The sequence below is a fragment of the Pelecanus crispus genome, chromosome 3 (assembly GCF_030463565.1).
Source record: "Pelecanus crispus isolate bPelCri1 chromosome 3, bPelCri1.pri, whole genome shotgun sequence".
NCBI lineage: Eukaryota > Metazoa > Chordata > Aves > Pelecaniformes > Pelecanidae > Pelecanus > Pelecanus crispus.
The window spans coordinates 112408909-112436884 of NC_134645.1; the positions used below are offsets into that span (position 1 = coordinate 112408909).

At 41.4% G+C, this 27976-nt stretch overlaps 1 protein-coding gene across 7 annotated transcripts; it reads left to right on the forward strand.

Annotated features, from left to right (window-relative positions):
* The first annotated feature begins 4334 nt into the window (after positions 1-4334).
* COLEC11 (collectin subfamily member 11) lies at positions 4335-27366 on the forward strand. Of its 7 annotated transcripts, none has more exons than XM_075707665.1 (6): positions 4335-4476; positions 10274-10345; positions 23196-23267; positions 24559-24612; positions 26646-26741; positions 26898-27366. In XM_075707665.1, exons 1-6 carry the CDS (start codon positions 4347-4349, stop codon positions 27305-27307), a joined length of 834 nt encoding a protein of 277 aa, XP_075563780.1. In that variant the 5' UTR covers positions 4335-4346; the 3' UTR covers positions 27308-27366. The 7 variants fall into 7 exon arrangements, with proteins under 7 accessions (XP_075563780.1, XP_009476406.1, XP_009476408.1 ...); XM_009478131.2 differs by having other exon boundaries at positions 26916-27366; XM_009478133.2 differs by lacking the exon at positions 23196-23267 and having other exon boundaries at positions 26916-27366.
* Positions 27367-27976: the final 610 nt, after the last annotated feature.

Sequence of the window (27976 nt, forward strand, 5' to 3'; positions counted from 1 at the left end):
CTGGATGCATCTAACAATTCATAGAATGCAACCAGAGCAGGTGACACTGCCTTTTTATCCATTAATGCAGAGACTGGAGCACCTTCCTAATTTCAATTCCTCCTTCCGTCTGGGGCCATTTCATTTCCCTCTCTGACTCATCTGTCGAGAATACTTATCACCAGGCTGCTGGGTGCTCATGCTGAAACTGCCTGATTTCCAGGCTTTCAGCTGAGTATCTGAACCACTTGGTTTGAAAGCCTCTTTGATCTTCTGGATCCCAACGTGCCCCACCTACAAAGAAAAAGCGGGACACCCTGCCTAGGGTGTCCTGCAGACTGGTGGCCAGGTGCTCTCCTGGGCTGTGCGTCAGGAGCTGCAGGCTAAGGCAGGCAGGCAGGACCCATGTCCTCTGTTTGCTCAGCTGGCAGAACATTAGCGTGGCTGTCATCCAGGATGGTCCTACTCCCTGTCCCTCAAAAGTGGCTGCTGCTGAGGGTTAAACACCTACGTTCAGGTGTCTGGAAGAGGCTTCCAGGCATGAGTCTCTGCCACATCCTCCTGGCTGGCTGAGGCAGTGGCAACTTGCTGCTTTCCCACATAGGGAATGTTGGTCGCTATCTTGGCATTGTGAAGCCTGGCTATTCAACTGCCAAATCTGGCCCTACAAGCCTTTGAAGGGAAGTTCTGGAGAAACACCCTTCTCAGCCTTTCCTCTTGCCTAGTTTTTGTTGCTCCCTCTTTTGCTTGCTGGCTGTTGTGGGTCATGGACTTGGCAAAAAGAGCCAGGACCATCCACTGTGGATACTGTGAGCTCCTCTAGGCCACAAAATACACCAAGATGCAGTGTCTTGTACCCTGGGGTTAGGAATCTCCTTTTGGGGAGGTGTGGGCAGATTCAAGCTTAATCATAGAATCGTTTAGGTTGGAAAAAACCTTTAAGATCATCCAGTCCAACCATTAACCTAACACTACCAAGTCTACCACTAAACCAATTAAGGGTAGAGTAATTATTAATTTTATGTTTTGGGGCTTGGTGGCTGGGTTATTTTTTAATGAAAGTAAAACTAGGAATCATTATAGTTGGAAAGGACCTCTAAGATCATCAGTCCAACCATCAACCCAACACCACCATGCCAACTAAACCGTGTTCCAAAGTGTCACGTCTATGTGTTTTTTGAACACCTCCAGGAATGATGACTCCACTGCCTCTCTGGACAGCCTGTTCCAATGCTTGACCACTCTTTCCATGAAGAATTTTTTCCTAATATCCAGTCTAAACCTCCCCTAATGCAACTTGAGGCCATTTCCTCTCATCCTATCGTTAGCTACCTGGGAGAAGAGACCAACACCCACCTCCCTACAACCTCCTTTCAGGTAGTTATAGAGAGCCATAAGGTCTCCCCTCAGCCTCCCCTTCTGCAGACTAAACAACCCCAGTTCCCTCAGCTGCTCCTCATAAGACTTGTAATGTATGTGAAGTAATTTGTTTGGTATGCACATGAGGATATGAGGGCGAAGAGTGCTATCACAGAGCTCTAATACTTCAAAACTATATCAAGACTGTGATCAAGTAGTTTGTATAACCTTAGACAATAGCTATATGATGGCCAGTGGCCTGACTGGTTTCTGGCAGTTAGTGCTGGCTCTGTGCATAGGCAAAGGAGGCAGCAGCCTGAGAAAGCAGAGGACAGTAGTACAGCAAATGTTTTCCTGTCCATTTTGTCTGTCGGAGCCCTGGGGAACTGGGCTGGTTGCTGTTTCTCCATGGAGTAAAAGCTTTACATCCAAATTTCCCTTACTCTTCACTTTACCCCCCAACTATTGCTGTTCTCTCAATCTACCTTTGTGGTGTGCCTTTGCTTCCAGCTCTGGTTCCTCATAGTTGGGGTGGTAAAATTCAGTTTTGCCTGCACTCTTGTAAGTCTTGAGTGATGTTGCTGCAATTGTGACAAAACTTAACGTGGCCTAAATATTTGAGGAGCCCATGTTGAAGTTTGTACTTCTGTGGATTTGTGTGCTCCTAGCAATACCTGAGCGAAATATTTTAAAGCTGACATGTATGTATGAGCTGCAGTCATCTTAGTTGTGACAGCATAGGCAAAATTTTGGGAGCTGAACACTCCTGAAGGGGAAAAAAGAAAAATACTGTAAGCATCTGTGTATGAGTGAGTGTTGTCCCTCCAGAACCTGCAACCTAAGCTATGAGAGGAGACTATTGTGAATTACATTGGTGCTTAGCAGTCTGACAGGAATGTTGTGAGGGTACAAAATGCATCTCTAGTAAGATTGTCTGTATCGTGAACTGCTGGACTAAAAGGTCATAGGAAATTGAGACAGAGGCCCTGAAAATAAAGTTGTTACCTTACAGCTTAGTGGAAACTTCCTTTCTTTGGTCCATGTTGTCCTGGGTCTTCTTTCTGGTTGGCAAAGCTTGTGTATGAAGTAGTTCAGGGCTGTTCTGTTCCAGGAGTGTGGCATGTATGATTCTATGTTGTGGCTGTGAAAATAGTCCCTGTTCCTCCCTTACTCCATGGATTACTCAGCATCAGTGATTTTCCCTAGGGTTTTCTGCCTCGCCGTAGCCCATTAGACTAATCCTGTATCAAGTGATCCCTTGACCCAGCAGCTCTTCCCAGGTCCAAACGTACACCCCACCTTTTTCAGGCATGGTCCTCCTGCTGCACCTTGCTCTCCTTTGGAAGGAAAGCTGAGTCAAAAGGGGCTCATGGCATATTGTAGTCTGTGCCCCAAATCTGGATGATCAGTGAGAACTGGGGAGTGTATTGTGGAGCACCCCTGCCCTGCAGTATAGATGGTGCAGCAAGGATGTTGTGAGGAAGAGCAATCTCCCCCATAACTCATGCCATGCCCTCTCCACATGGAGGGAGGGAGGGAGACAAAATCTGCCCCCATCTGACCCCCCTGCTGCAGTCTACTAATTTTATCTCCTAGAGGATAATGGAAGCACATACTGGACAGCAATTCAGAGGGATAATCTATTCCCCCAACTCCAAAGTCATCTACTTAGTCTTACTGCTAAGATGTTTATTAAACATATCAGAGTTGATGGTGGAATTTAAAATTAGGGCAAGGCTTTTTAACAGTACAGGGGAAACTGAATTTTGTTGCACAGAGGGCAGTCTGCCCATCTTGTTCCATCCCTTATGTTTTGGTGTCTGCTTCACCAGCTCATTCTTACCCTGAAGCTCCTTCTTACTCTGTTCCTGCTGAAGCACACTTATTCCTTCAGGCCATCACCAAAATAATAGATCCACCCTCCTAGATCCCCAGCATGTTGAGAGGCACAGACCCATGTACTGGCCCCACACCTGTGCCTAATCTTACTTGGCTTATTTTTGAAGGAAATCAGGGAGTGGAGAGTAATATAGCCCAATCTTCTTGCTCTGGGTGCAAAATGCACACGTCTGTATCATGGCTATAAAAGATGATATACAAGTGCTTTCTCTTGAAACCCTGATACGACTTTCAGCTTGTTTGTGTAATACAGAGCCTTGGTGAGAGAAGGACTGGAAAAACATATCAGCAGTACATAAATAACACTTTTGTCAAAGAGTAATTCTACAGACCCCCTAAATGCTGGCTTTTGATGCTCTTTTCACACAAACTCCATTTCTGTACTGTTGTTTTCTGAGAGATCTCTTCAGAACCTAGTATCAGGCAAGCCATTTCACTTGTAGGCTTAGACAAGGGTAGTTTCAGAGGTGAATCTTTTCAGGATTTATTGAAGGCTCTGATGTGACTTCATTGCATGATTTAGTGAAGTATTGTCTCCCTTCCACCCTCAATGAGTTACATGAGGGCTATTGTATCAGACAATTTGCTGGGCACAATTTCAGTGCTCAGGTAGATTGGAAGTGAAATTTCAGGCCTTTAGGTTGGGCTCATCGTCTACTGAATTGCCTCTTTAGAGCAGTATGCACTCTTTCTAAGTGGCAACTTAGTACTAACATCTTTCAATGCAAGCCCATGTACAAGATTTTCTCCTTTGACCTTTCCAGATCCCTGCCTCCAATGAGAAACTGTGAACACAGAATTGCCTATTATTAGCATTGCTTAATCTCATTCTTAACTAAATTTCTTCTGAGCTTTATCTTACCCAGTCTAACACCAAAGCAAACTGCTGAATGCACTGCTGCATGTTTCATGTATGCCTGTGGAACGTACAACCTGCTCGGAGGAGCTGCATGTGTCATTCTTATGCTGCATGGGTTATGGCATGCAAAAATATATTGTATTCATAGTAGGAAGCTGCATATGTTCAGAAACTGTTGAAAGTCTTTGGAATTCTTATAACTGTTTATTCATTCTTTTGTTTAGGAGTCAGTGACCTGTAAGTGCTCATTATGAAGAGAGATCTGGTTTTCTTGGTGACTCTAATTAGCCTTGCCTTCCTGTCACTGCTAAGGTCTGGATATCCTCAACATATTGCAGAGGAGTCCTGCTCTGTTCAAATTCTTGTTCCAGGCCTCAAAGGTAATGTGGAAATCTACTCCATCATTCAAATACTAATCCTTTCTTTCTAACAGGCTCATTTGCACCACTGACTGTTTCTAACAGAGACAAAGAAGGTGCCTTTCTCTTGTCCTCTTATTTGTCCAGTTTGTAGCCTCCTTAAAAATGAAGTTTTTAAGGTTTGTAAGAAGAAGTTCAGTCTGTTAAAATGAACACGGTTCAGAGAATGCATGCCAAAGTTTCCCAGACTTGCTCCTGATCAGTAGTGCTTGTTACTCTGATATGCTGCCTTGTTGCTTTGTCTGTGTTTATACTCATGAATGGTGCACATACTCAAAGACTGTAAAATCAGGCCCTACTTTATATCTGGAGAGGTTTTCATTGCCGTTTTGTGACATACTAATGGGAAATATTTTGTATTTTCTAGTCTTCTGCTTGTCTTTCCTTGATTTTTAAATGCTCAAGTGCCTTTTAGAAGGAAAAAAAATATTAGTTAGATTTTTAGCATTCTATAGTTTCTGTTGACAAAAGCAACATTTTTACAAAATATGTCCCCAAACTATTGCCGAAAAAAGATGGCATAATAAATTATCCATCTTTTCATAGCAAAAAAAATGTATTAAAGTACCTTAGGTAGGAAATCAACAGCTGGGAAGAATTAGCATTTTAAAGCAACAGCATCCATTATGGTGTGAAATCCTAGCCCTTTTTAGTCAATAACAGTACTTCTCATTACGGAGGCTATGGTATTTCTACTGGAGTGTAAAAACCTGTGAACATGGGGAAATACCTGTTAAATAAGGACAAAAAACCCCATGAAAACCACCAGTTTATCATTAATGATAAAAAATACATTGTTTAAGGACTGCACAACTAACCTAATTTTTTTGGTAGTTATGCATTGTAATATCACAAAACTCACCTAACAGTATTGATGCCACTAATGTTATCAAGTGCAAACCTGGGCTTTACCCAGTTGCATGAGGACCATAGTATGGACTGCATGTTCTGTCTGTGCTGGTTAATTGCTTGGTGAGGGCAAGGCTCTGTTCTGTCCTGCAGTTGTTCATACAGTTAAATTGTGAGCACAGCCTGGCCACAGGTTTGGCTGTGGTGTAAACTGCCCTCTCCAGACATTGCCCAGTTTGGATGTGGCTGCCCTGTGCTGGAAGCAAGAGAATTGGGCTGTAGGGATGTGGGTTCTGCTTGGCCAATTGGCTTCAGGACCAAAAAAGCTCTCCTGTTTTGTTTATTATTATTATAGATGCAGCTTTGGATGCCTGAACTGAACCAAAATCTGTATTTTTTAATTTTAGTTCAGTAAGTGGCCTTTGAAGTCTTAATAATATTTACACCTTCTGCAGATGTTCTAGTTAGAAAGAACAACACTATATCCAAGACTTCTGAGGTTTGACTAAGCCTTGAGTAAAGTTTTTTCATTTGTTTGATATATTTGCTGTGAAATAGGCATAAGATAGTGCTGTTGATGTGATTCACAGAGAAGAACACAATCAAGTTAAATATATGTTGTCTAAAGTTACACAGAAGATCAGTCAAAGGGTCAGACCCCACAGCACTGGAGACTGAAGCTTTGAAATTATTTTTCATTTCAAAGAAGTTGACAGGCTTTGACAAGTTTTCTAACTTCTTTGCCTTAGTTTCCTTATTTGTGTAATCAGTCAAAGTTAACATCTGTGATACCATTTTTATGAAAGGACTGTTATTATTATATGCGGTAGAGTTTTTTTAAAACATACAAACAGTGCAGGACCCTGGCCCTTTGTCAGAAGGCAATCCTGAGCCAGGAAACCACAAAGAGGCCTGAAAACCAGCATGTGTTAATGATTTCACTCCACTTCATGACATGTAAGCCTTGCAAAAGTGAGAGAGATTGATGTACAAATTCGGTGAAGAACAAAATGGCCTGATACAGCCCTAGTTAATGTGAAATCCCTAAAAAGCTAACAATGCTCCAGCTACGCTGTCGGGGGGACTGGCTCAGGGAACTGATAATGAGATACTGCTGTCCCCCACTGGCACAACTCCAACCCATTTCAGTGGCCAAGGTTTCCTTTAAACTGAGTATATATGTGGCCGTGTGCCCAAATTTCAGCTCCCACACAGTGGGATTTGCTCACTGCGGCTTTGAGATCTGCCCCATCTTCTCCTCTGCTGGGCTGCTGGCAACGTCTCCAATGCTGGAGGAACAGAGCCCCGCACCACTGTTGGGCATGAGTCTGTCAGGATTTGGGAAAAATAGGTACGGGGAAGAAGTGGAAGAAGTGAGGGAGACCATGGGATGTGTGAAAGGGAAAAAATCAGAGGAGAGGGTTAAGCCTAAGAGGTAGTGCAGAAAGTAGAGCCCAGATGGGGTGGTGAAGGAGAAAGATACCAGGGAAAAGTATCCAAAAAGTGGGAGTGTGTAATGGACAAATTTTAGAAGAACAGGAAGAAAGGGAAAAGAGAAAAGAAGAGAGCAAAGAATCAAACTGAGTGGAGAGACTAGAAGCTAAAAAAAAAAAAAAAAAAAGAAAATAACACAAAGCCAATTAGGACCCCACAGAATGAAAGGGGGAATCGGAAGGGGGATGAGATGAGAATGGAGGTAGTAATGGAAGATGAAGAAAGCCAGTAAAGACACCAAGAATAGAAAAAGGCACAAATGAGTTTAAGGTCAGCAGCTTAGGTCTTAGGGACTGATTTTTTTTTTTTTTTTAACAACTTCAACAGTATAAAGGAGTAAGATGAAATGCGGAAGGGAAAAATACCGTGGCTCTGAGAATCCAGACAGCAGACTGATCCGTGTTTTAGAAAGCTGACAATATTAATAATAGGAAAAGTGTGTTGTGTGTGAAGAAGGGATGGATGATGAAGCCTCACTACATTGCTCACTCATATTCTTCCTAAAGTCCTGTTCCTTTTGATAGGCCCATGAGATTGAAGTTACTACTATTGTGGAGAAAAAAATAACATGGAACAATCCTTCAAAACCTAAATTCTTGGTTTGCCACCTTGTTTTGTCTCCCTTCTAGAATCTAAAATGGGAATTGTCTTAAGAGTCTCAATGGCATACAATACATAAAAAAGTTGATACTACACAAATAAAATAAACCCAATTTTTTTACGCCCACACTTGATGTGTCTACTCACACAGGGAATATGAGTAATGGAAGAAAGTTATCACCAGCCAAGAAATGCTTAATAGCTCACGTAGTTAATAATTGGTGTGCTATTTTCATTACAGTAGATGGTACAGCTCAAGGTAGGCAGGATGCAAACATAATCAGAGGAAAATCCTGTCCCAAAGAGTTCACAAAAGGAGGCAAATTGACAGCAATGGTAAGACATATTGTTTAAATTATGAAAGACCTCTCTCAGAGATGGCAAGACAAGAAACTTGTAGTAGTGTCAGGGTTGTGCCTGATACCTGCGATCCTGCTGCAGCTCAGTTCGATACCCGGGCTGAATTTCTTTTGGGGGTGTGAGGCATCACAACACCGTAGAGCACTGCTGGGCACGCCTCACCCCGCCTCAGCTGCGTGGGCAAGAGCCGCATTGTGCGGAGGAAGAAGGTACTCTTTCATGCAGTAGGGCTGGAGCGAAGAGCCCCTTGGGAAGGGATGGAGAGGAGGCTGAGCAGGAGGTACGACTGCAAAGGGACTGTGCCTGGTGGAGGAGGCCATGCTGCAGCAACTGAGTAGGAACCACAAAGCACTCACCCCAACCTTCTGCTCAAAGGGACTGGATGTAACATGCAGCACAGGGGCTGGAGACCAGGAGCGGGGAGCAGAGGTTTCTTTCTCTAAGTTCATTTGTTTGATTTTTCTTCCGAATTCAGGAATCGAAAGTTAAAAGTTAGTGTTAATTGGTGATAAATTAAATTAATTGAAATTCCTTGACAGAAAACTGTTTTGTTGCCCACGACACGGGCACAGGCTTTGCTTCCTCGGTTTGCACAGTGCTCAGGGTACATACAGCAAAAACAGGGACTTAAACATGGCAAAGCTGAACTAGACCACTGATAAGTCCCTCTTTGGCCAAGGCCTTGCTGCTTATAACAGCTGGTAACAAAAAATGCAGAGTGGTCTGTAGCTGGCCCTGTAATGGGGTAATCTCCTCCCAGGGAAAGTTTCTTAAACACCCACACTAAGGAATGCAGTGTCATCTTCTTACAGGAATAAATGCAGGCAAGTGTAATGGCCTGAAGCAAGAGTGATCTATTTTATTGATCCCTAATGCACAGCTTTCACTCTGAAGAACGTGTAAAGCAATAGGCTGTAATAGCCTGCTTTCAGCCTCCAGAGAGCAGGAAAAAGTCATTCTCAGGATTTATCTTTGGGAAGCAAAGAACTCATAACCAGCCCTGAGGGGGAAAAGGCAATCATGGAAAGCCTATTGGTTACCTGATAATAAAAAAAGTGACATTCCCAAATGTGCCAAATAATAGCCTGTTTCATACTAACAATATTATTCACTGGAGATTATGTGAAGTTTGTCCTCATTAAGGTCAGAGAATGGCCTATTTTTGCATGTCTGAAGGCAGGGAAGATGGTCTGGAGCTGGCTGGCAGCCTGAAGAAGGAAAATATAACAGATGGAGGGCTGAGTTCAGCTCACAGCCACCTATGTCTGCAATAAGGAGAGAGAGAGCTGGAGGCTGCATGTTTGAAATGTACCTTGTTTCGGCTTGTTTTTACATGTCATCTCTATGGTCCCTCTCTGAACCACAGCTGCCAGCTGTGCCAGAAAGCAGAGCTTAAGGAGTACATGATAACCATGACTTTCCTGCTATGGTGCTTCCTTCAGCTTCCTGGAGAGCAGCTAATGCTCACTCTCCTCTGTAGAAATACAGTGTTGGGGCATCAGGTGTGTTGTGCTAGCTCTGGCTTTTAGATCCTGGCATTTTCTTTTCTGTGGAAGCCGTAGAGCTTTCTTCTCTTTCATATAAATCTTTTTTGTAAAGGTGGCTATGTAAATCATTCTTTAAACTTCTATTTGTTTAAGAGATTTTAATTTTATGTCAATGGCAAACTACAATAGTAGGACAATAGTAGGGGGTGAAACAAGGTAAGCATCCCCAAATTTCCAATGAAAGGCACCAGGGAGGCAAACGTTTACAGAAACCGGTGTTTAAATATGCTGAATATAATAATGCGCCGTGAGCCATGTGCATGTAAGTACAATGCACAGTGGTTCGTACCAGAGATTAAAAGGCACAATACATAAGTGAGAATATGGATTAGGAGATACTCTTGCATGCTTAAAAATGATCCTCTAAATGAGGGATGTAGCAATGCCTTCCTATAGGTCGGCTCCATCATTACTCTGTAAATGGCATAAACTTTTTTCTTTTTTTTTTTTTTTTTTTTTTAGTTTGAGGTTATAGTGAAGCCATTTTCACTTGGGACTTAAGCATGTCCTTAACAGATACTCAGGAAGTGTTTGGTGAACACAGACCTAGAAGGTTATTTGCTAAGTTGGGGCCTAATTCTGAAGCTTCTACTTAAGTGAATTGCGCTGTTGGGCTTTTTGGAGGTTGATGATATGAGTAACATGCACAAAACTAGACCTATTGTATGAGACTTGAGTAACGTATTGACTTTGGTTTTGTCAGTGTCTATGCCAATTGCAGGAAACTCTGTTCTCTATGTGTCAAGTAGAGCTGTTAAGTCAGATTCTATCTGCTTTTACTTTTTTCCCCTCTTGTTATAGTAGGCTTTTATTTTCACTGGGGAGAATGGCACTCTTGTCACTGCCACCAACAGGAAATAGTCCTGGTTTAATATGACTCTTCTTTTTGTTTCCCTTTGTATCAACAGGGGAGGCTGGAGAAAAGGGGGAGAAAGGTGCTCCAGGTCGTCCAGGCAGAGTTGGGCCTCCAGGAGAAAAAGGTAATTTTGTTAAAGAAGATGTTTTGAAAGTCATTCCTGACCAAATGCTGCCTTTTCTTGTGAGGTGATGATGGTGGGGATCCTCTCTCCCTTTGCCGGGTGACTAAATCATCCTTGGACATTTTTGTGTACCGTTACCGTGTTTTAACCCCAGTCGGCAGCTCAGCCGCACCCAGCCACTCCCTCACCCTGCCCCAGTGGGATGGGGGAGAGACTCAGAAAGGTAAAGGTGAGAAAACTCGTGGGTTGAGACAAAGACAGTTTAATAGGTAAAGCAAAAGCTGTGCACACAAGCAAAGCAAAACAGGGAATTCATTCACTACTTCCCATCAGCAGGCAGCTGTTCAGCCATCTCCAGGAAAGCAGGGCTCCATCACATGTAACAGTGACTTAGGAAGACAAACACCATCACTCCCAACATCTCCCTCTTCCTAATCCTTCCGCCAGCTTTAATATGCTGAGCATGACATCATATGGTGTGGAATATCCCTTTGGTCAGTTGGGGTCAGCTGTCCTGGCTGTGTCCCTTCCCAACTTCTTGTGCACCCCCAGCCTACTCGCTGGTGGGGTGGGGTGAGAAGCAGAAAAGGCCTTGACTCTGTGTAAGCACTGCTCAACAGTAACAAAAACATCCCAGTGTTATCAGCACTGTTTTCAGCACAAATCCAAAACATAGCACCCTACCAGCTGCTATGAAGAAAATTAACTGTATCCTAGCTAAAACCAGTACAACTGTACGCACTCATTTGTAGACTAATTATTGCATTCTGGTCAAAAAGGTTCATTTTGGGGAAAAAAAAAAATCTTAATTTTTAGCAAGGTCTCTGTGAAGAACGGTATCATAATGTCTTCTTCATAATTTGCCTTCTGTAAATGCAAACCTCATATTAGATCAGAGGGAAAAAAACATGAGGCTCAATTTCCTTGTTTCCTTTTGTTTGTAAGTGTGAACGCTTGCAATACCTTAATTAAAACCATTGAGGGAAGGCAGTAAACAAACCATAGTAGGCAGAGATGGCCATTAGTGATTCCACATTTCTTGGATCACAGTTCAGTAATGTTTGTGGAAGGATGGTGGTAACACTGTTTGCATTGTAGTTCAGTATATTTGGAGCTTTTGAGAGGAATGGTGCTCAATAGTATTCAGTTGTACAGCTGAGAGAAGTGTGGCATTTCTGTCTTGCAGGAAATTCTGTCTTTTGACATTCGTTTTTCTCCTGAAGCAAGGAAGAAATTTGACCTTCATAAGTTTTTCAGGAGATGCACATCCTGAAAAACTCACATGAGGAATAGTCAAAACATTTTATTTAAATATTGAAATTAAACATTTGACATTCCTGTCACCAGAACAATGGAGTGAGTTCTAACCAAACTGAATTTACAAGCTTCCTTTCAAAGCAATCACAGCGGTAACTTACACTTCCTTATGATGATGCAAAATCCGTTATGTAGTTCTTTTGGGCAGTTATGGGAGTCCGATACCTGCAGTTTTCCCTGGGACCAAAATCCATAGCTAGAGTTCTTCCCCCTACAATGCATTGAAAAAATTATAACTCTCATGAGCGGGGTGTGTGTTCAGTCGGTGTATTTCCCTTATGAAGATGTACCCTTCAAGGACAACTCTTATAAAAAATATTGGAAACTAAAATTTCAACTCTTGCAAGGTAATGCAGCATGAAGAGAAGTTAAAGTACCACAGAATAATTTAAGTTAAAAGGTCATAAAGAGCTCATCTAGTCCAATCTCTTGCTTAAGACCAGGCAGACTTCAAATTTAGATCAGGTTGCTCAGGGTCTTGTCCAGTAGACTTTTGAAAATCTCCAAGGATGGAGATTCCACATTCTTTTTGATAGGTCTGTTCACCACTATCATTGTGAAAGACCTTTTCCTTAGGGCTGAAAAAAATGAAATTTTTCTTGTTGTAACTTGTGATCATTGCCTCTTGTACTTTCACTGTGTGTCTCTGAGAAGAGAAGGCTGAATCTTCTCTGCAAACCACTTGTAGGTAGTGGAAGACTGCAATTAGGTCTCCCTTACCTTACTCTACTCCAGACTAAATAAACCCATCTTCCTCAGCTGGACTTCAGTTTCCTTCTCTTGTATGAGGGGCAAAAATCTCTGGGTCCTTTTATGCAAAGGAGTTTTTTTAGCCAGCCATTGGCCAGCCTTCATCAATGCATTGCAGGTGAGGAACTTAGCATCTGGCTGAACTCATCATGTTCCTGTCAACACATTCCTGCAGCTTGTCGAGCTCCTGACTGGCAGCACTGCCCTCCAGCACACCAACCACTCCTGCCAGCATGGGGTTTCTTGCAGACTCACAGAGGATCCTTCCACTTCTTCCTCCCTGTCACTGATGAAGGACTGGTTCCTGAGGAATGGCACTCATTATCAGCTGCTGATTAGACTTTGGCAGCCTTGCAACAGCAGCAGCTAGCCCCCTCAGCACCCTCGAATGCCTTCTGGCCAGTGCCATGGACCTGTGTACATCCAGGTGAAGTAGTCCCTAACTCAGTCGTCCTCTACCATGAGTAACAGGTCCTCCCCGAGTCTTTGCTACCAGACATGAAGAACTGGGAGTCCAGAGAACAGACCTTGCCCATAGAGACCAAGGCAAAGAAAGCACTAAATACCTTAGCCTTTCCTGTGTCCTTTGTCACTAGGTTGCCTTCCTCCTGAGCAGAGGGCTCATGTTATCCTCAGTGTCTTTTTTACTGCTGCCTTACCTGTACTGTCTTTCAAGTCATCCTTCGTGCATTTAGCCAAGTTCAACTCCAGCTGAACTTTGGCCTTCCTCACTTCATCCCTGCATGCCTGGGGAATACTTCTGTATTACCCTTTGGTAGCCTGTCCTGGTATTCACCTCCTTCCTGCATGCTTTCTTTTGGCGTTTGGTCTCAGTCAACAGTTCCCTGTTCAGGCAAGCTGGCCTTCTGCCATATGTGCTCATTTTCCTGCACATTGCAATGGGTAATTCTTATGCTTTAGGGAAATTGTTCCTTAAGACCAAAAAGCTCTTTCTGGGCCCCTTTGCACTTCATAGCAGCCTCCAAATAGGATCCTGCCTACCAGTTCCCAGAGCAAGCCAAAGTACAGAAGTCCAGGGCTTTTATCCTGCTGCTTGCCTTCCTCACTCCCGTCAGGATCTTGAATGCTGGCATCTCAAGAAGACAGTCATGGTCACTGCAGCCAAGGCTGCTGTTGAGTTTCATACCCACAACCAGAGGATATGTGAATAGCAGGTCTAGGAGACTACCATCTCTAGCTGGAAACCCAGTACCTGCATTACATAGTTGTCCCTGAAGCACTTTCTGGATTGATTGCTCCTCATGGTGCTGCTCTCCCAGGAGATGCTGAAGTAGCTAGTCTCCAATTATGGAGCTTCTTAGAGCTGTTAAAAGAACTCTTAACATCCAGTCCCACTTCTTGACAAGACAGTCTGTAATGAATGGCATTCCCCTTGCTGGCCTTCTCTCTAAATCTGACTTACATGCTTTCAACAGACTAGTCACCTGTTATGAAGCAAAGCTCCATGCATTCGAGGTGCCCACTGTGCAGAGCGTAACCCTTGGCTTGTCTTCCCTGCCTGTCCTTCCAAAAGAGCCGGTATGCATCCACTGCAGCACTCCTATTGTTCTGGCTCTCCCATCATACCTGGGTGATTGATGTCATTAAACTGGCTCCCAGTTCCTCCTGTTTGTTTCTCAGGCTTTGATCATTTTTGTACAAGTGTTTGAGATGGGCACTTGATCATACTGCTTTCTCATGGGGAGCTTGAGAGCCTCTCCCATCGTGCATGTTTCTCTAGCTTGGCATTTTGTCAAATCAGTTCAAAATGTTTTGGACTATCTGAGAAATGCATGTACTCTTTTTCAGTCACGCCAATCCAGGATATAACATTTCATTTATATATTCTATTATCTAAAATTGCATTTATTTGGAAAATCATTCTCATAAGGAATGCTTGATTAATAATAATGATAATTCTCCAGTTTTCCATATCTGCAAAAGTCCAAAATTCTGATGAGACTGAAAGAAGAAACACTGAAGGGAAAATACACTGCAAGAAAACATACTTGAAACAGAAAAGAGATGAAAGAAAATTGAATATTAATGCATACTATATTGGTATTTTTCCAGGCAGTGCTTTCAGGTTAAGCACAGGCAAAATTTCATACTGCTTTTGTAGCAACATATTTTTTCCCTTTCCTTTGTGCATCCAGATTTGAATTGACGTGTGTATGTTCTTGGAATATTTGGTAAACAGCTTTATTTTAGCATGGTAAAACATTTCTACAAACAAGCTCCTGTTTAAAATGAGTTCTAATTAACTCATCTTTTCATTAATGCTGTACATTTTGTAGATATTGGTCTTCATCAACTCATTTCCACAAATGTTTCTTCAAGGAAAAATAAATTGTTACCTTAAAAATAATTTGGACTATATGGTGCTGGATTTCATCATGGTACGATATCCAGTGTATTTTCTGAGTGTCACAGTGTTGACTGGATAAGCAAACAGACTTCACAGATGTAATTTCTACCATATGGAAAGGACACAGAAGGACATCCAGCCTTGACCTAGAAAAAACTTTGTCTCCTGACCTTTCAGTCTCTGGTTAACCTCCACAGACAGTGGAGTCCGACAGTAGTGCCCAAACCTGAAGTTAAGCTCGTGCATAAATACTTTTCTAGACTCTCAAGCTGAATGAGAATGACTCAACTGTATTTCTCTTCTAGCAGTCCAAGGGTTTTCCCATTTGTTACCCAGAAGCTGAAACTTTGAGGCAAAAATAAAATATGACAATATTCTTGGGAAAAGTCATGTGAGCTGCTAACACTGAAATATCCAACACGCTGACATCTTTTTCCTATTAGGTTGTTCATCTTATTTATGGAGTGTTAAGAACAGAGCATCATTTGGAGGTTGATAATTTGTTCACTATATGCTCTCCGAAATAACCTGTTCATTACCTTTTTCCTGGACAGATTATCTAGTATCCATTCATGACCTGGTATTGGCTTTGCTTTTTTACTCTGGTTTTGCTCTCTTGATGGGCATATGCCACTTATGTCCTTTAAAATCCTCAGTTGGTGTAAAGCTTAGACCTGTGATCTAGATATATAACACATAGCCTAGTGGATAATGAAAGATGGATAAAATTGTTGCGTCACTTTGCATTTTCCCCTTTCTAAGAGCACACATGGATGATCACAGCAGCTCTGTTTTTGTGCAGTAGCCTGTTAAACTGCAGTTGCTGTATTAACATGTGTTTGATCCCCTGTATTTCTGCTGAAGCCTGATAATTGTTTCTTGTTGGGCTAATATTTGGCTCCTTCTGTTGATGAAAACTGCTAAATTTCAGTGTATTTTTCTGCTATTTGGGTAAGTGATGGTTTACATGAGAGAGAACTGTAGTTCTTCTGCAATATTTGTAGTTTTCTACTTTTGGTGTTAATTTATATTATCAGAATCACAATTTTTTTTTTTTAATTTCTCCATTCTTTGTTTCATTTCTCAGGCAAGTTCATCCTCAGAAAATGTGCTTAGTTTCTTTGAAATTCTTAAGTATATAATAGTCAGTGAATAAATAACATACAAAAGAAATGGTTTTCTTATGATATATTAGACCTGAAACAAAAATCTCAAGATTCAAAAGTGCTGCAAATGTTTTTATCATACCTTTCCTCATGATATTTTCAGATTTAGGTAGTTCAGAAACTGATTAAGTATTAAAACTTCCTGGTGCTTACCAGAAATAAATCTGGTTCTGAGTGTACTGATGTTTCAGGGTGACATCAGACATCCTGATGTCTTTGGGAGCTGATTAAGGTTAAATTCCACTTACTTTCCTCATTGCTTTTAATTAATTGTATAGGTCAATTATGATGCATAGCATGTCAGCAGAACATAAAACTGTGTTGGCCTTATGTAAAGCATAGAGTGCTGGATCAAGCAAAACGGATGATTCAGACAAAAGTAGAGTGTACAGTGCAAGTTTTGGGGTGTGAGGTTAATAGATGTAACTTTCCCCACTTGCTCTGATTGCTATACTGCTCACTCCTATGTTGTGAGTGAACTCAATTATTTGACTGAGTCATGATCCTATCTGTGAAGCTGAAACTTCCACGTATACAAATTCCACAGAGATATTTCAATAACAATACAATACCATGAATATTCCCAGAGTAGCATGTATTCTGCTCATGGCAATCAAAATAAGGAGGAGAGGGTGAATTTACTGGTGGAATGCATAATCAGTGGTACAGCGTGTTAAAAATGTGTTCTTCAAGACATTTTATGTTGCAAAGGGGGCTCTGAGCAACCTGATCTAGTTGAAGATGACCCTGCTCATTGCAGGGACGTTGGACTAGATGACCTTTAAAGGTCCCTTCCAACCCAAACTAGTCTATGATTCTATGATTTTTCTTAGAGCCATAACCGTTTGAAAATATATTATTTTAGTGTTTTAATTTCAGCCTTTATGCATCTTACTTCATTTATACTGGTATGTGAAGCAGAGTCACATAATATTCTTGGGCATGTAACTCAACTGTCTGTCTCTACCTTTGCAGTGTTAGCACAGTCCCTGGCACAGTTTCGGCTTGTGCCAGTGAACGCTTTCCCGGACAATTCTTGGGCACATTTTGAGAGCTAACACAATGAACAGCTTGCAAGTGATTATCCTGGTTTGAAGAGTAAGACAATTTAATGTCATGGAGTGGACCATTCTCAGCCACCTGGTTCCCACTGCCAGGGAACAGTCCCAGGCATTTAGTTTACTAGTACAGGCATAGCCTCTTAAGTATGAGAGAAGACTCATTAATTTAACTGGATTGGAGCCAGAGTGCTCAGTCATTTGTATAATCAAATTCTAAAGAGAGGTAATAATATCTTAATTTATATTTTAGTATTACTGATTGCTCATTAATATGTAATCAATCAATCCTTTAAATTTCAGAGTCAACTTTTACATGAATTTATTGCTCGCTAAGGAGTGCTGCAGGCAGGATTCCATATAAAAGTCCTGACATTGACAGTTGTGGATTCACAAAGTGGGTATCTGCTTCAAAACTGTCTTTTAGTTCCACCTGAACTCAATAGGATTTTGAGGAAATCTGTGCTAAACTGAGTGGACAAAAAGATGGCAGATGGGCTTCAGTGTAAATAAATATATTGCCTAGGGACATTAGGGATACGTAATTTAATCCATGCTCACATGATGCCAAAAACCAGAACTGTCACTTGAAACTCGAGAACTGCTCTGAAATCATTAGCAGCAGCCCCAAAGCCAACAAAACATTGCCCTTCATCAGAAAAGATACCAAGGACAAAACAGGAAGCTCATTTCTGCAGCTGATTTTGCTCTGTATAAAAGCCTGACATGCACCTGACATGAGTGTGTTTCTGGCCTCTGTCTCTCAAGAAGGACATGGGAAATGAGAGGGGGCCACCAGAAACATGAAGAAGATGGAGGAGCTGCCTCATAAGGAGAAGCTGGAGAGGTTGAGACTCTTCCAACTGTATGACAGAGCCTGAGGAGGATGTGGTCGAGGTTACAGAATCACAAAAGCAGTGAGTGAGGTGACCTGCTCTTCACTGGATCCCGTCATAGAATCGTTTAGGTTGGAAAAGACCTTTAAGATCATCCAGTCCAACCATTAACCTACACTACCAAGTCTACTCTAAGCCAATCAAGGATAGACTAGACTAAACCATGTCCCAAAGTGCCACATCTACCCGATTTTTGAACACTTCCAGGGATGGTGACTCCACCACCTCTCTGGGCAGCCTGTTCCAATTCTTGACCACCCTTTCCGTAAAGAAATTTTTCCTAATTTCCAACCTAAACCTCCCCTGGTGCAGCTTAAGCCCATTTCCTCTTGTCCTATCGCTAACTACATGGGAGAAGAGACCAACACCCACCTCACTACAACCTCCTTTCAGGTAGTTGTAGAGAGCCATAAGGTCTCCCCTCATACCTGAACTAGGGGACACTCACTGAAACTGCTGGGGGACTGATTCCGCAACTCCATCTGCAATGGACTGCAGATAGTTGCTGGGGCTGTGTGACCTCCCTGTATTGCACCTCTTGCTGCCATTGTGGGAATCAGAGTGTTGGGCTGGAGGGACCACTGGTCTGAACAAGCTTGGTATTCTGTTGTTAATGTAATTCTGGCAAGATACATGTTTCATAAGGGCAGTTATTTGTGTTTGTGTGCATAAGTGAGTATAAACTCACCCATTCAAGAATGGACCATACTATTTCCATTTCTTTTGTTTTGAATATACTTTAAAATCCTTTAAACTTTTCTGCTGCCTTCCTAGATTTGTTTTTTTCTTACTATCTTTAGTTTCCTTTGCAAATTTTCTAGCCTTTCTGATTTCTAGTCAGTATGGATTGATAAGTTTCCTCTTTTTTTTTTTTTTTCCTGTTTGTTATGCAAGGCTTTTAGAGTTTCACTTTGTCGTTAAGATACCTGTCTAATATGAGTGGGATGGATCACTGCTGAGAGGTGTTTATTTCTCCATTGCCCACCAAGGGAGCTTAGATAAATAGCTTAGACTAAAAACCTAACTTCCAGGTGGCTAATGCTGGGTGAAGTTAATTTGCCCCAGCTACATAAAATGCCACCTGGGCTTATCCACTGTTTGTTCATATAAGATGTAGCTGTGTTGTAACCACTGATCCCTAGCCAATCACCAACCTTCAGTCGTGTGGATAATTCAGATTATTTAGCGTAAAGCAGTACCATAGTCTATTGGTGTATTCAGAATTTTTTTATTTCCAGTTGCCAGTAGTATTCAAAAGTTAACTGTCCTGAATGTAGATTACTACCATACCATAACATCATTATAGTCTTTAAAAATACTGTTCTCATTCAAGTCAGGCTAAATATTTGCATTGGGAAAACTGAATGCTGCAAGACTAAGGAGGTACGCTGGGAGAAAGACACCGTAAGCTTGGTCTGTATCTTACATTCTTTTTCTGAGTATCCTCTGCAGATTGCTGTCAAAGATGGCACTAGAGTCAAGCGGCCTTTGGTCTGGTTTGGTACACTTCTACTTTCATTTTTAGGTACGTGTCTGTGATGTCCGCTGTGTCAAATCATGAAGAATTTCTATCTGATTTGTCTTCAAATTCTTAAGTTTGGGAAGTAAATTAATGCTCTCTTCCCTTTGACATGATTCAGTTCAATTTGTGACATGGTGAATTTGTATTTCTGCGGGATTTGTCTTTTTGACACCTTTTTCTTTTTTTAAGTAGTTTTATACCTCCTTGTGTGTTCCAATTAATCCTGTCTGAAGAGATTGGCCATACTGTATGAAGACCCCCATTTATAGTGTTGCACAGAGCCAAAGCCCTCATTTTCTCACGGATTGTGCAGCCCACCAATCTCTGGTATTTTATTCCTTCTCTTGTTTGTGGGCCTAAAAAGGCCACCAAGAAGATCATTTAGAGCTTTCTTCTCTTCAGTTCCTTCCAAAATCCTTTAAGTCTTCTATAATTGGTTCCAGTGTACACCACCTTCATCTGAGAGATGACAGATGACTTGCTTCATATTCTCCATTCAGACTTTCTGTTAGATTTCCTACTTTTGGCCTATGGAGACTTAATTTCTTTTTGTCCTCATTTCTTCTCAGCTCTCACTTCCTGATTTCATTAAGACTCTTTTGACTGCATTTTTGGCAATCACAGGGCCACTAAAAAGGACTTTACAAAAGGTATTAAAACTTTTGAAACCCTCAAGGCAGATGGGTCTCTCTTGAAACCTTGTGATTTATTCTGCAGAAGAAGCAGAATAAGCAACCCCTGGAGCAGAAGCAGGGGTTAGTCACTGTAAGAGAAAACCAAATCCAAACAGTTCTTTTAATGAGCACAGGAGACTTAATGTATGTCTTCATTGTTTGAGATAACACACTTCTCATTCTGAGCAGATCACGTAGCTTTTACTGGCCATTACTGAGAAGTAGTTCATTTTCTGGGCAGTATTTATGAGAAAGTGAAGTAATTTTATATATTGTATTTTATTTATGCATTAGATCTATGTGTTTATTTAATTTCAGGTGTAGCAGTCTGAAAAGAAAAAGCATTCAAACATCTGACATTCTGTTACGGTAATCCCAGTTCATAAATATCCAAAGCAAGAAAGGTCACTTTCAGAACAATTTGATAAACTCATTACGAGCTGATACTTTAGAGATTTTCAAGGAAATACGCTCTCAATATACTACCTATATTGGATAAATATCCAATGTTAGCATCAGTACCTTTATAACCTGCACAGCCCAATGGATTGCATCTTTAAGGCAAGCCATGAATTTGTTCTGAAAGTGAAGCTGTATTCCAGAAAGTAGATCTTCAGCTGGCTGAGTGGATTATTTCCATTCTTCCAGTAGAAATATATAGCATAAGAGAAAAATATTTTTGGTTTCTGGTAAAATTTCCTAATTGAGTCCATGTCCAGTAGTAACTGAATTTGATCCTTGTTGGAAACAAAGGAAAATAATTGATTGTAGGACTTCCCAGTAATTAATTAGACCAACGAGCCATACACATTCAGCTTCTCTCAGTTCAGAGGAAATTATTCCTGACTCATGCCATCAAGTGACAGTTGCTTGAGACTTCATGGAGTAATACAGAGGACATCTCTTAGCCCAGTGGTGATCAGTTTATATTCTGAAACGTGTTACTGATTTCACTTTTAAGTTAAAGGTAATGATGAAATGGGTCATAAAATTATCCAGCTTTTAAGAGGAAATATGTGACTGTCTGTCCAGTTGCAGTAACAACAGAGGGCAACAGATCTTCAGTTGTCATAAATCCACAACCGAGGCTGAGCTATGACAATTTATACAAATTCAGTTGCTGGATCCCTATGGTAGATTTTCCTCCTAACTTGTCTCATTGATTCCTTGCTCCTGTGTAGCTGAACAGTGCATAACAGAGGTTGCTTTGAGCAAAGAAACAATCTTTTCAACAATTGTTGGCAAAACTGCATCAATATTTCCTAAAGCAGTCTTGGTCTTGGGTTTCTGTGGGATGGGAGCCTCAGAAGGCAATTGGTTTCCTGCCCCTCCATACCTGCTCTCTATTAATACTGTGTGGTACAGTGGGAACCCTATCTCATATGACGTAGCTGTACAGCTGTGCTGCCTCCAGACCATGTTTCTCCTTGAAATCATGATACAAAGAGGCCTAAATCTGATGGCAGAGCATTGATTTGCTCAGGCGTTGCACCCAGGAAGGGGTATCACCAATGTACACTGAGATGCTGTATTATTTCCTGAGGCTCCTTGGGCCATAGGAATTGCAGCATCAGGCAAACTGTGCCACATTCACGACACAGTGAGCGTAACAAAACAACAGGTCTCATTTCACAGGTCTCAGAAAGTCTACCTAAACCAAATCAGGGAATCCTCTCTAAACCAATGCCAGAACCAAAGTATCATTTAGAAATAATGATCTGAAAGGCTTAGACTACATAGAGTTTATTGACTATAAACGGCTTGGTTTAAGCCAAAACCTTCAGTCATGTGTAAGTGTGCTGTATTTACTCTATTAGGTGACTAGTGCTTATTAATTTCAACTGCTGATCTCCTAAATTTGTAGATGAGCTCTGTAGACATGGGATTGAATAAGGCTTTGCTATTACAGGCTAAAGTTCTTCTCTCAGATTCACACCATTAAGATAATTATTTTTCATAATGCTTGAGAAACGCCATCCAGAAAAGCTGTATGACGTAACAGGCGTGTTTTATCTGGTTTATTATTTGAGCTCTGGAGGAGCTCAGATTGGTGACATCAATACTTGGACTGTGGCACACATTTTATTAGTAACAGTGCTTCATCGTGGTTTGTGAAGACAGTGATGGCAAAGAAACTGCCTGTTCCAGTACAAATTCTTTCCCCTGAAGCCATTCTAATATTCACTTCACATCACACAGGAAAGTACAACTAACAGAAAAGAGGTCAAAATCAGACAAAGTAAGTGAATCAAGCTGTCTTACATTAGATTTCTGGTATGCCTCAGGGACACAGATAGGTGACAGCATCTGGCTCATGCAGATTTGTTGACAATTTCAATTGACCTTAAGAGGTGGATAGTTGCCTATTATTTGTAAAAACACAGCTGAGGAAAATTATTTTTTTAGCAGCTCCGTTGCTACAACTGCACTTTGAAGTATGCTGTAGAACTGTCTTTAAAATTAGTAACATTCAACGTTGCTGGTTTGAGTCAGACTTTGTATGAACATGTGCAAGTGTCTGTGTATATATGGCTATGTAAGATTTCCATTGATTTTCATTTTTCATTAATGTAATCTTCAAACGTGAAAGCAAAGAATGAGGATGTGACTGCTTCCACAGTGTTTATATTGTATAAATAAGCCATTAAGCCCAAATTCAGCCCTCAGTTACAGTGGAGCTACTGTATTAGCTGAAACTGTCAGTTGTGTTTGGATCCTTTAGGTCTTCTCAACTCCATGATACTTTTAATGCACTGATCCATGTTTGAATGCACCCCCCCCTCATTTTCAACATAATTCTGGCATGATCATCTGAGAGAAGTTTGCGAAAGCTTTTCCAGCGGCTCTCAGCCACGATCCGTTTTCATTTACATCTGCATGCCTCGTTAATGTCAATTGCTTTGCAAAGATTAAGTCACTGTCTAGGTTGTTATATGTAAGTTCTTCAAAACAAGTGAGCTGGGCCTCTGGAGCTCAATGAATAGTGGGGATATAGCGTGGTTTTGCTCATTGTAAAAACTGATATTGCAAGCATGCTAGAATCTGAATGAATCGGACTACATTGCTACCTTGTGTCTTTCATCTTTCTGTTATGTATAGGAGAAATGGGGGACAAAGGACAGAAAGGCAGCATGGGACGGCATGGAAAAATTGGTCCTATTGGTTCAAAAGGTATGCTTAGTTCAATTGTTTCTCCATTTGTGTTTCAGATGAAAAATCTGTGATAATTTATGTTTGAGAAAAGTTTAGGGGCTTGAAAAATGATTAACAAGTCTCAGAGTTTACCATAATAGGGAGTTTCTCACACTGTAGTCAGCCACGTGACTGAGATCTCTCAGCCAGTTACCTTTTGCTCTGACAGCAGGACCCTTAAAGCAGGGTGAGAATCCTGGTTTAAGGCTAAATAAAGAACTTTGTGCACAGTCACACAAGTGTGGACAGTCAAGAGAAGCAGATGGGAAGATGCACTGTATTTTGGCAGACTTTTAAGAGCCAGAAGATTTGAATTCTAGTCTTGCCTACCCCATAGGCTTCCTATGTGTTGCAGTTTAAGCGGTGAGGCAGCTAAACACCACAGAGCTGTTCGCTCACTCCCCTGCCTCCCCAGTGGGATGGGGGAGAGAACTGGAAAAAAAAAAAAAGAAAAAAAGTAAAATTCATAGGTTGAGATAAAGACAGTTTAATAGGATGGAAAAGGAAGGGAAAATAATAATGATAATAATAATTATAAAAGAATATACAAAGTAAGTGATGCACAATGCAATTGCTCACCACCCGCTGACCGATGCCCAGCCTGTCCCCAAGCAGCGATCGCTGCCCCCCGGCCAATCCCCCCAGTTTATATACTGAGCATGACATCATATGGTATGGAATAGCCCTTTGGTCAGTTTGGGTCAGCTGTCCTGGCTGTGCCCCCTCCCAGCTTCTTGTGCACCTGGCAGAGCATGGGAAGCTGAAAAGTCCTTGACTAGCATAAGCAGTACTTAGCAACAACTAAAACATCAGTGTGCTATCAACATTATTCTCATACTAAATCTAAACCACAACACTATACCAGGTACTAGGAAGAAAATTAACTCTATCCCAGCCGAAACCAGGACACTATGTGACTTTGGTTAAGTAATTTGGACCAATGTTTACTTAAGCATCTAGATTATGAATCTAGATTTAGGCACCAGTGTAGCATATCCAGCCTTTTTTCCTCTATAGCCTCTGAGTTTTTTGGTTCTGTGAAGTTCATGAATGTCAAAAAATGAATATTGGTACATATTCTTTGTGTTCATTTCACAACTTTGGCTGGCCTTTGTTGTGGAATGACTAGGCCAGAAAAATCTTTATTTTTTTCTTGGGCATATTTCTACTGTCCACATTTGAATGTTACTAGAGGAAAAATAAGCAAGGGCCAGATGAACTGTTGACCAAAAAAGCTGCCTTAAATTTATATTCTTTTTCATTTCTTTAGGTGAAAAAGGAGACAATGGTGACTTAGGACCACCGGGTCCTAATGGTGACCCAGGTAATCCATGACACACCTTCTGTATGTCAAAGGATTTTACAAGATGCATGCATCATCACCAAAAATACATGTCTGTTTACATACTGGGGGAAATAATGAACAATTAAATATTTGTATAGGCACTGTAATATTTCACTGTAATATTTTCAAATTACTTAATATTATTGAAGCTGCAGTAGTTGCTGGACTTGTAGTCCATTTGTCGAAACGTCTCAGAGCTCCTCAGAGGCTTGATCGCTCCAGAAGACTAGCAGGAACTGAACTGCAATTGTCTGTATCATTCATCACCAGTACAAAGGGACATCTCTGCATATCCCTCTCTGGCTTCCAGCCAACACAAAGGAGCAGTTTGGAGGCTCCAGCCCCTCCATGGGTTATTGTTATAGGAGCAGGAGATTGCCAGGAATACAGATCTTCCAGAGAAGAAGGTGAACACCTGGCATGAGAAGTGTAAGCCTTACAAAAATGGCAGATTCAGCTTTTACCCAATTTGTCCCTTCCTGGCAGGGTGCACTAGAGGTGCACCAATTAGTTTTCTCATGAGAACGTAATTTGCCACTCTAATTCTTGAGCCAGACTATGATATACCTAGTCATCAAGCACAGTTTTGCAGTGTAAGTACCCTGTGCTTAGACTGACTTGGACACCTAAGCTGAGTAATTGGGTAGTCACATGCGGGTTTGAATAATTACACACAGAACTGGAAACTGTAATTGATCCTCATTTTGAGATTTGAGCTCATAGATGAAACAATTATCCTTTTAGTATGCTCATTCAGATTACCTTTGTCAAACCAATATCGATTTCCTTTTAATAGATGGTTGAGCCAGCAGTGTGCCCAGGTGGCCAAGAAGGCCAACAGCATCCTGGCTTGTATCAGGAATAGTGTGGCCAGCAGGAGCAGGGAGGTGATTGTGCCCCTGTACTCGGCGCTGGTGAGGCCGCACCTGGAACACTGTGTCCAGTTTTGGGCCCCTCACTACAAGAAAGACATTGAGGTGCTGGAGCGTGTCCAGAGAAGGGCAACGAAGCTGGTGAAGGGTCTGGAGCACAGGTCTTATGAGGAGCGGCTGAGGGAACTGGGGTTGTTTAGCCTGGAGAAGAGGAGGCTGAGGGGAGACCTTATCGCTCTCTACAACTACCTGAAAGGAGGTTGTAGTGAGGTGGGTGTTGGTCTCTTCTGCCAAGCAACAAGCGATAGGATGAGAGGAAATGGGCTCAAGCTGCATCAGGAGAGGTTTAGGTTGGAAATTAGGAAAAATTTCTTCACGGGAAGGGTAGTCAAGCATTGGAACAGGCTTCCCAGAGAGGTGGTGGAGTCCCCATCCCTGGAAGTGTTCAAAAATCGGGTAGATGTGGCACTTGGGGACATGGTTTAGTCTAGTCTACCCTTGATTGGTTTAGTGTGGACTTGGTAATGTTAGGTTAATGGTTGGACTGGATGATCTTAAAGGTCTTTTCCAACCTAAACAATTCTATGATTCTATGATTTTCTGTTGTCTTATTTTATTGGAAGAACTGTAAGCTCTGTACCTTCAAAAGTACAGAATTACATTTTGCAGGTAATTATGTGCATTACATGGTTGGAACATTAGCTTTTTGGATCTGCTGTTTTATGTTCCTCGTGAGGAACAGGCAAACAATGTGCTGTGCAGATTTTTGTTGTGGAAAAAGTGCTCTTTGGAGAAGACTGAAGAGAATAATTTTACTCAAAATGGGAAATTTTGACAAATGTTTTTAGTTAGAAAAAAATCTGAGCTTTTTTTTGCAGGGAATATCTGTTTATATTTAGCTTAGCACTAATCATGCAGGGCTGAAGCTTCACGGGAAGTGAACTGAGCTGTTCTGGGTAGGCCCAGACACCCATGAGAACCATATGAAGGTGCAGGGTAGTGAAGACTCTGGGTTTTTGTCTGTTATTTGCAAGACAGCCCTCTCCAGGGCTGCAAGACTGGGCCTTTTCATAAAATTGGTTAGATAATTATTGAAATTAGATAGCTTTTTGATTTTGGTGTATCTGTATCATTTCACAGGCATTCCCTGTGAGTGCAGCCAGCTAAGGAAGGCTATCGGTGAAATGGATATCCAAGTGGCCCAGCTGACAACAGAACTAAAATTCATAAAAAATGGTAGGTTAATTTTATATAAATATTTTCCTTTCTTGTTGCCTCATTTTACTGGTGCAATTGCTCATAGAGAGCGTCACCATCCCGCATCTGATTTGTTAAGCTATTTTGGGGTGTACAGTAAGTTGGTTTATAGAAATGCAAGTGCTCACTTTTCAGCACTGCCCTCCCCCGCAGCTGTTGCTGGTGTGCGTGAGACAGATAATAAGATATATCTGCTGGTGAAGGAAGAGAAAAGATACAAAGAAGCCCAGCTCTACTGCCACGGAAGAGGAGGGACGCTGAGCATGCCCAAGGATGAGACTGCCAACAATCTGATCGCCTCGTACATCAACCAAGCCGGGCTCACCAGAGTTTTCATTGGGATTAACGACCTAGAGAAAGAGGGGAATTTTGTCTATTCTGACCGATCACCCATGCAGACCTTCAACAAATGGCGCAGTGGGGAGCCCAACAATGCTTATGACGAGGAGGACTGTGTGGAGATGGTGGCGTCTGGAGGGTGGAATGATGTTGCGTGTCATATTACCATGTATTTTGTGTGTGAATTTGACAAAGAAAATGTCTAAGCTTGTCTGCTCTTTCTTTATTTTAAGAAAAGTTTTTCAGCCGATAGTACAAGTTACCCCATGTTTATAGAGTACAAGTGATATTTTGCAAGTATGTGGCATCAGTGTTGTACAGCTGTAAATACAATTTAGGTATTTCAAATATCAGTATTTACCCTTCAGAAGGGAAGAGCAATGATAAGACATAGCTTGTTTTTTCTGTAGGAAAATATATGTATTTAGATAAAAATGTGGTTTGAGGCTAAATTCTGCCCTCACAACAGTTAACAAGCGTGACTGCATAACTGTAAGGGAAGACAGAATTTGGTCTCTAGTTGTTAGAATGATTATTTCTGAGGAAGTAGATTCCTGATATTCTTTTATCTTAGCAAAATTTGTACTTATAAGCGTTAATTGCTTGTAGTGCTACAGGGATATTTCAGCAACAAGGCAAATATTTTGTATACTCCAGTTAATAAGTACAAATAATACTGTAAGTTTTTTGGATGTGAAGGTGTTACAACTGTTTTTGAAAAACAGCCAAAGCAAACCAACAAATCAGGAGTTCTACCAATTTTGTAATGTTTCTTTATTAAACTGTTCACGGATGTATGACAAGGAGGCACTTAAGTAAATTGAGTTTTAGTGCTGAGGGAAGACAAAGTTTTTATAATTTAGTACTAAAAGAGG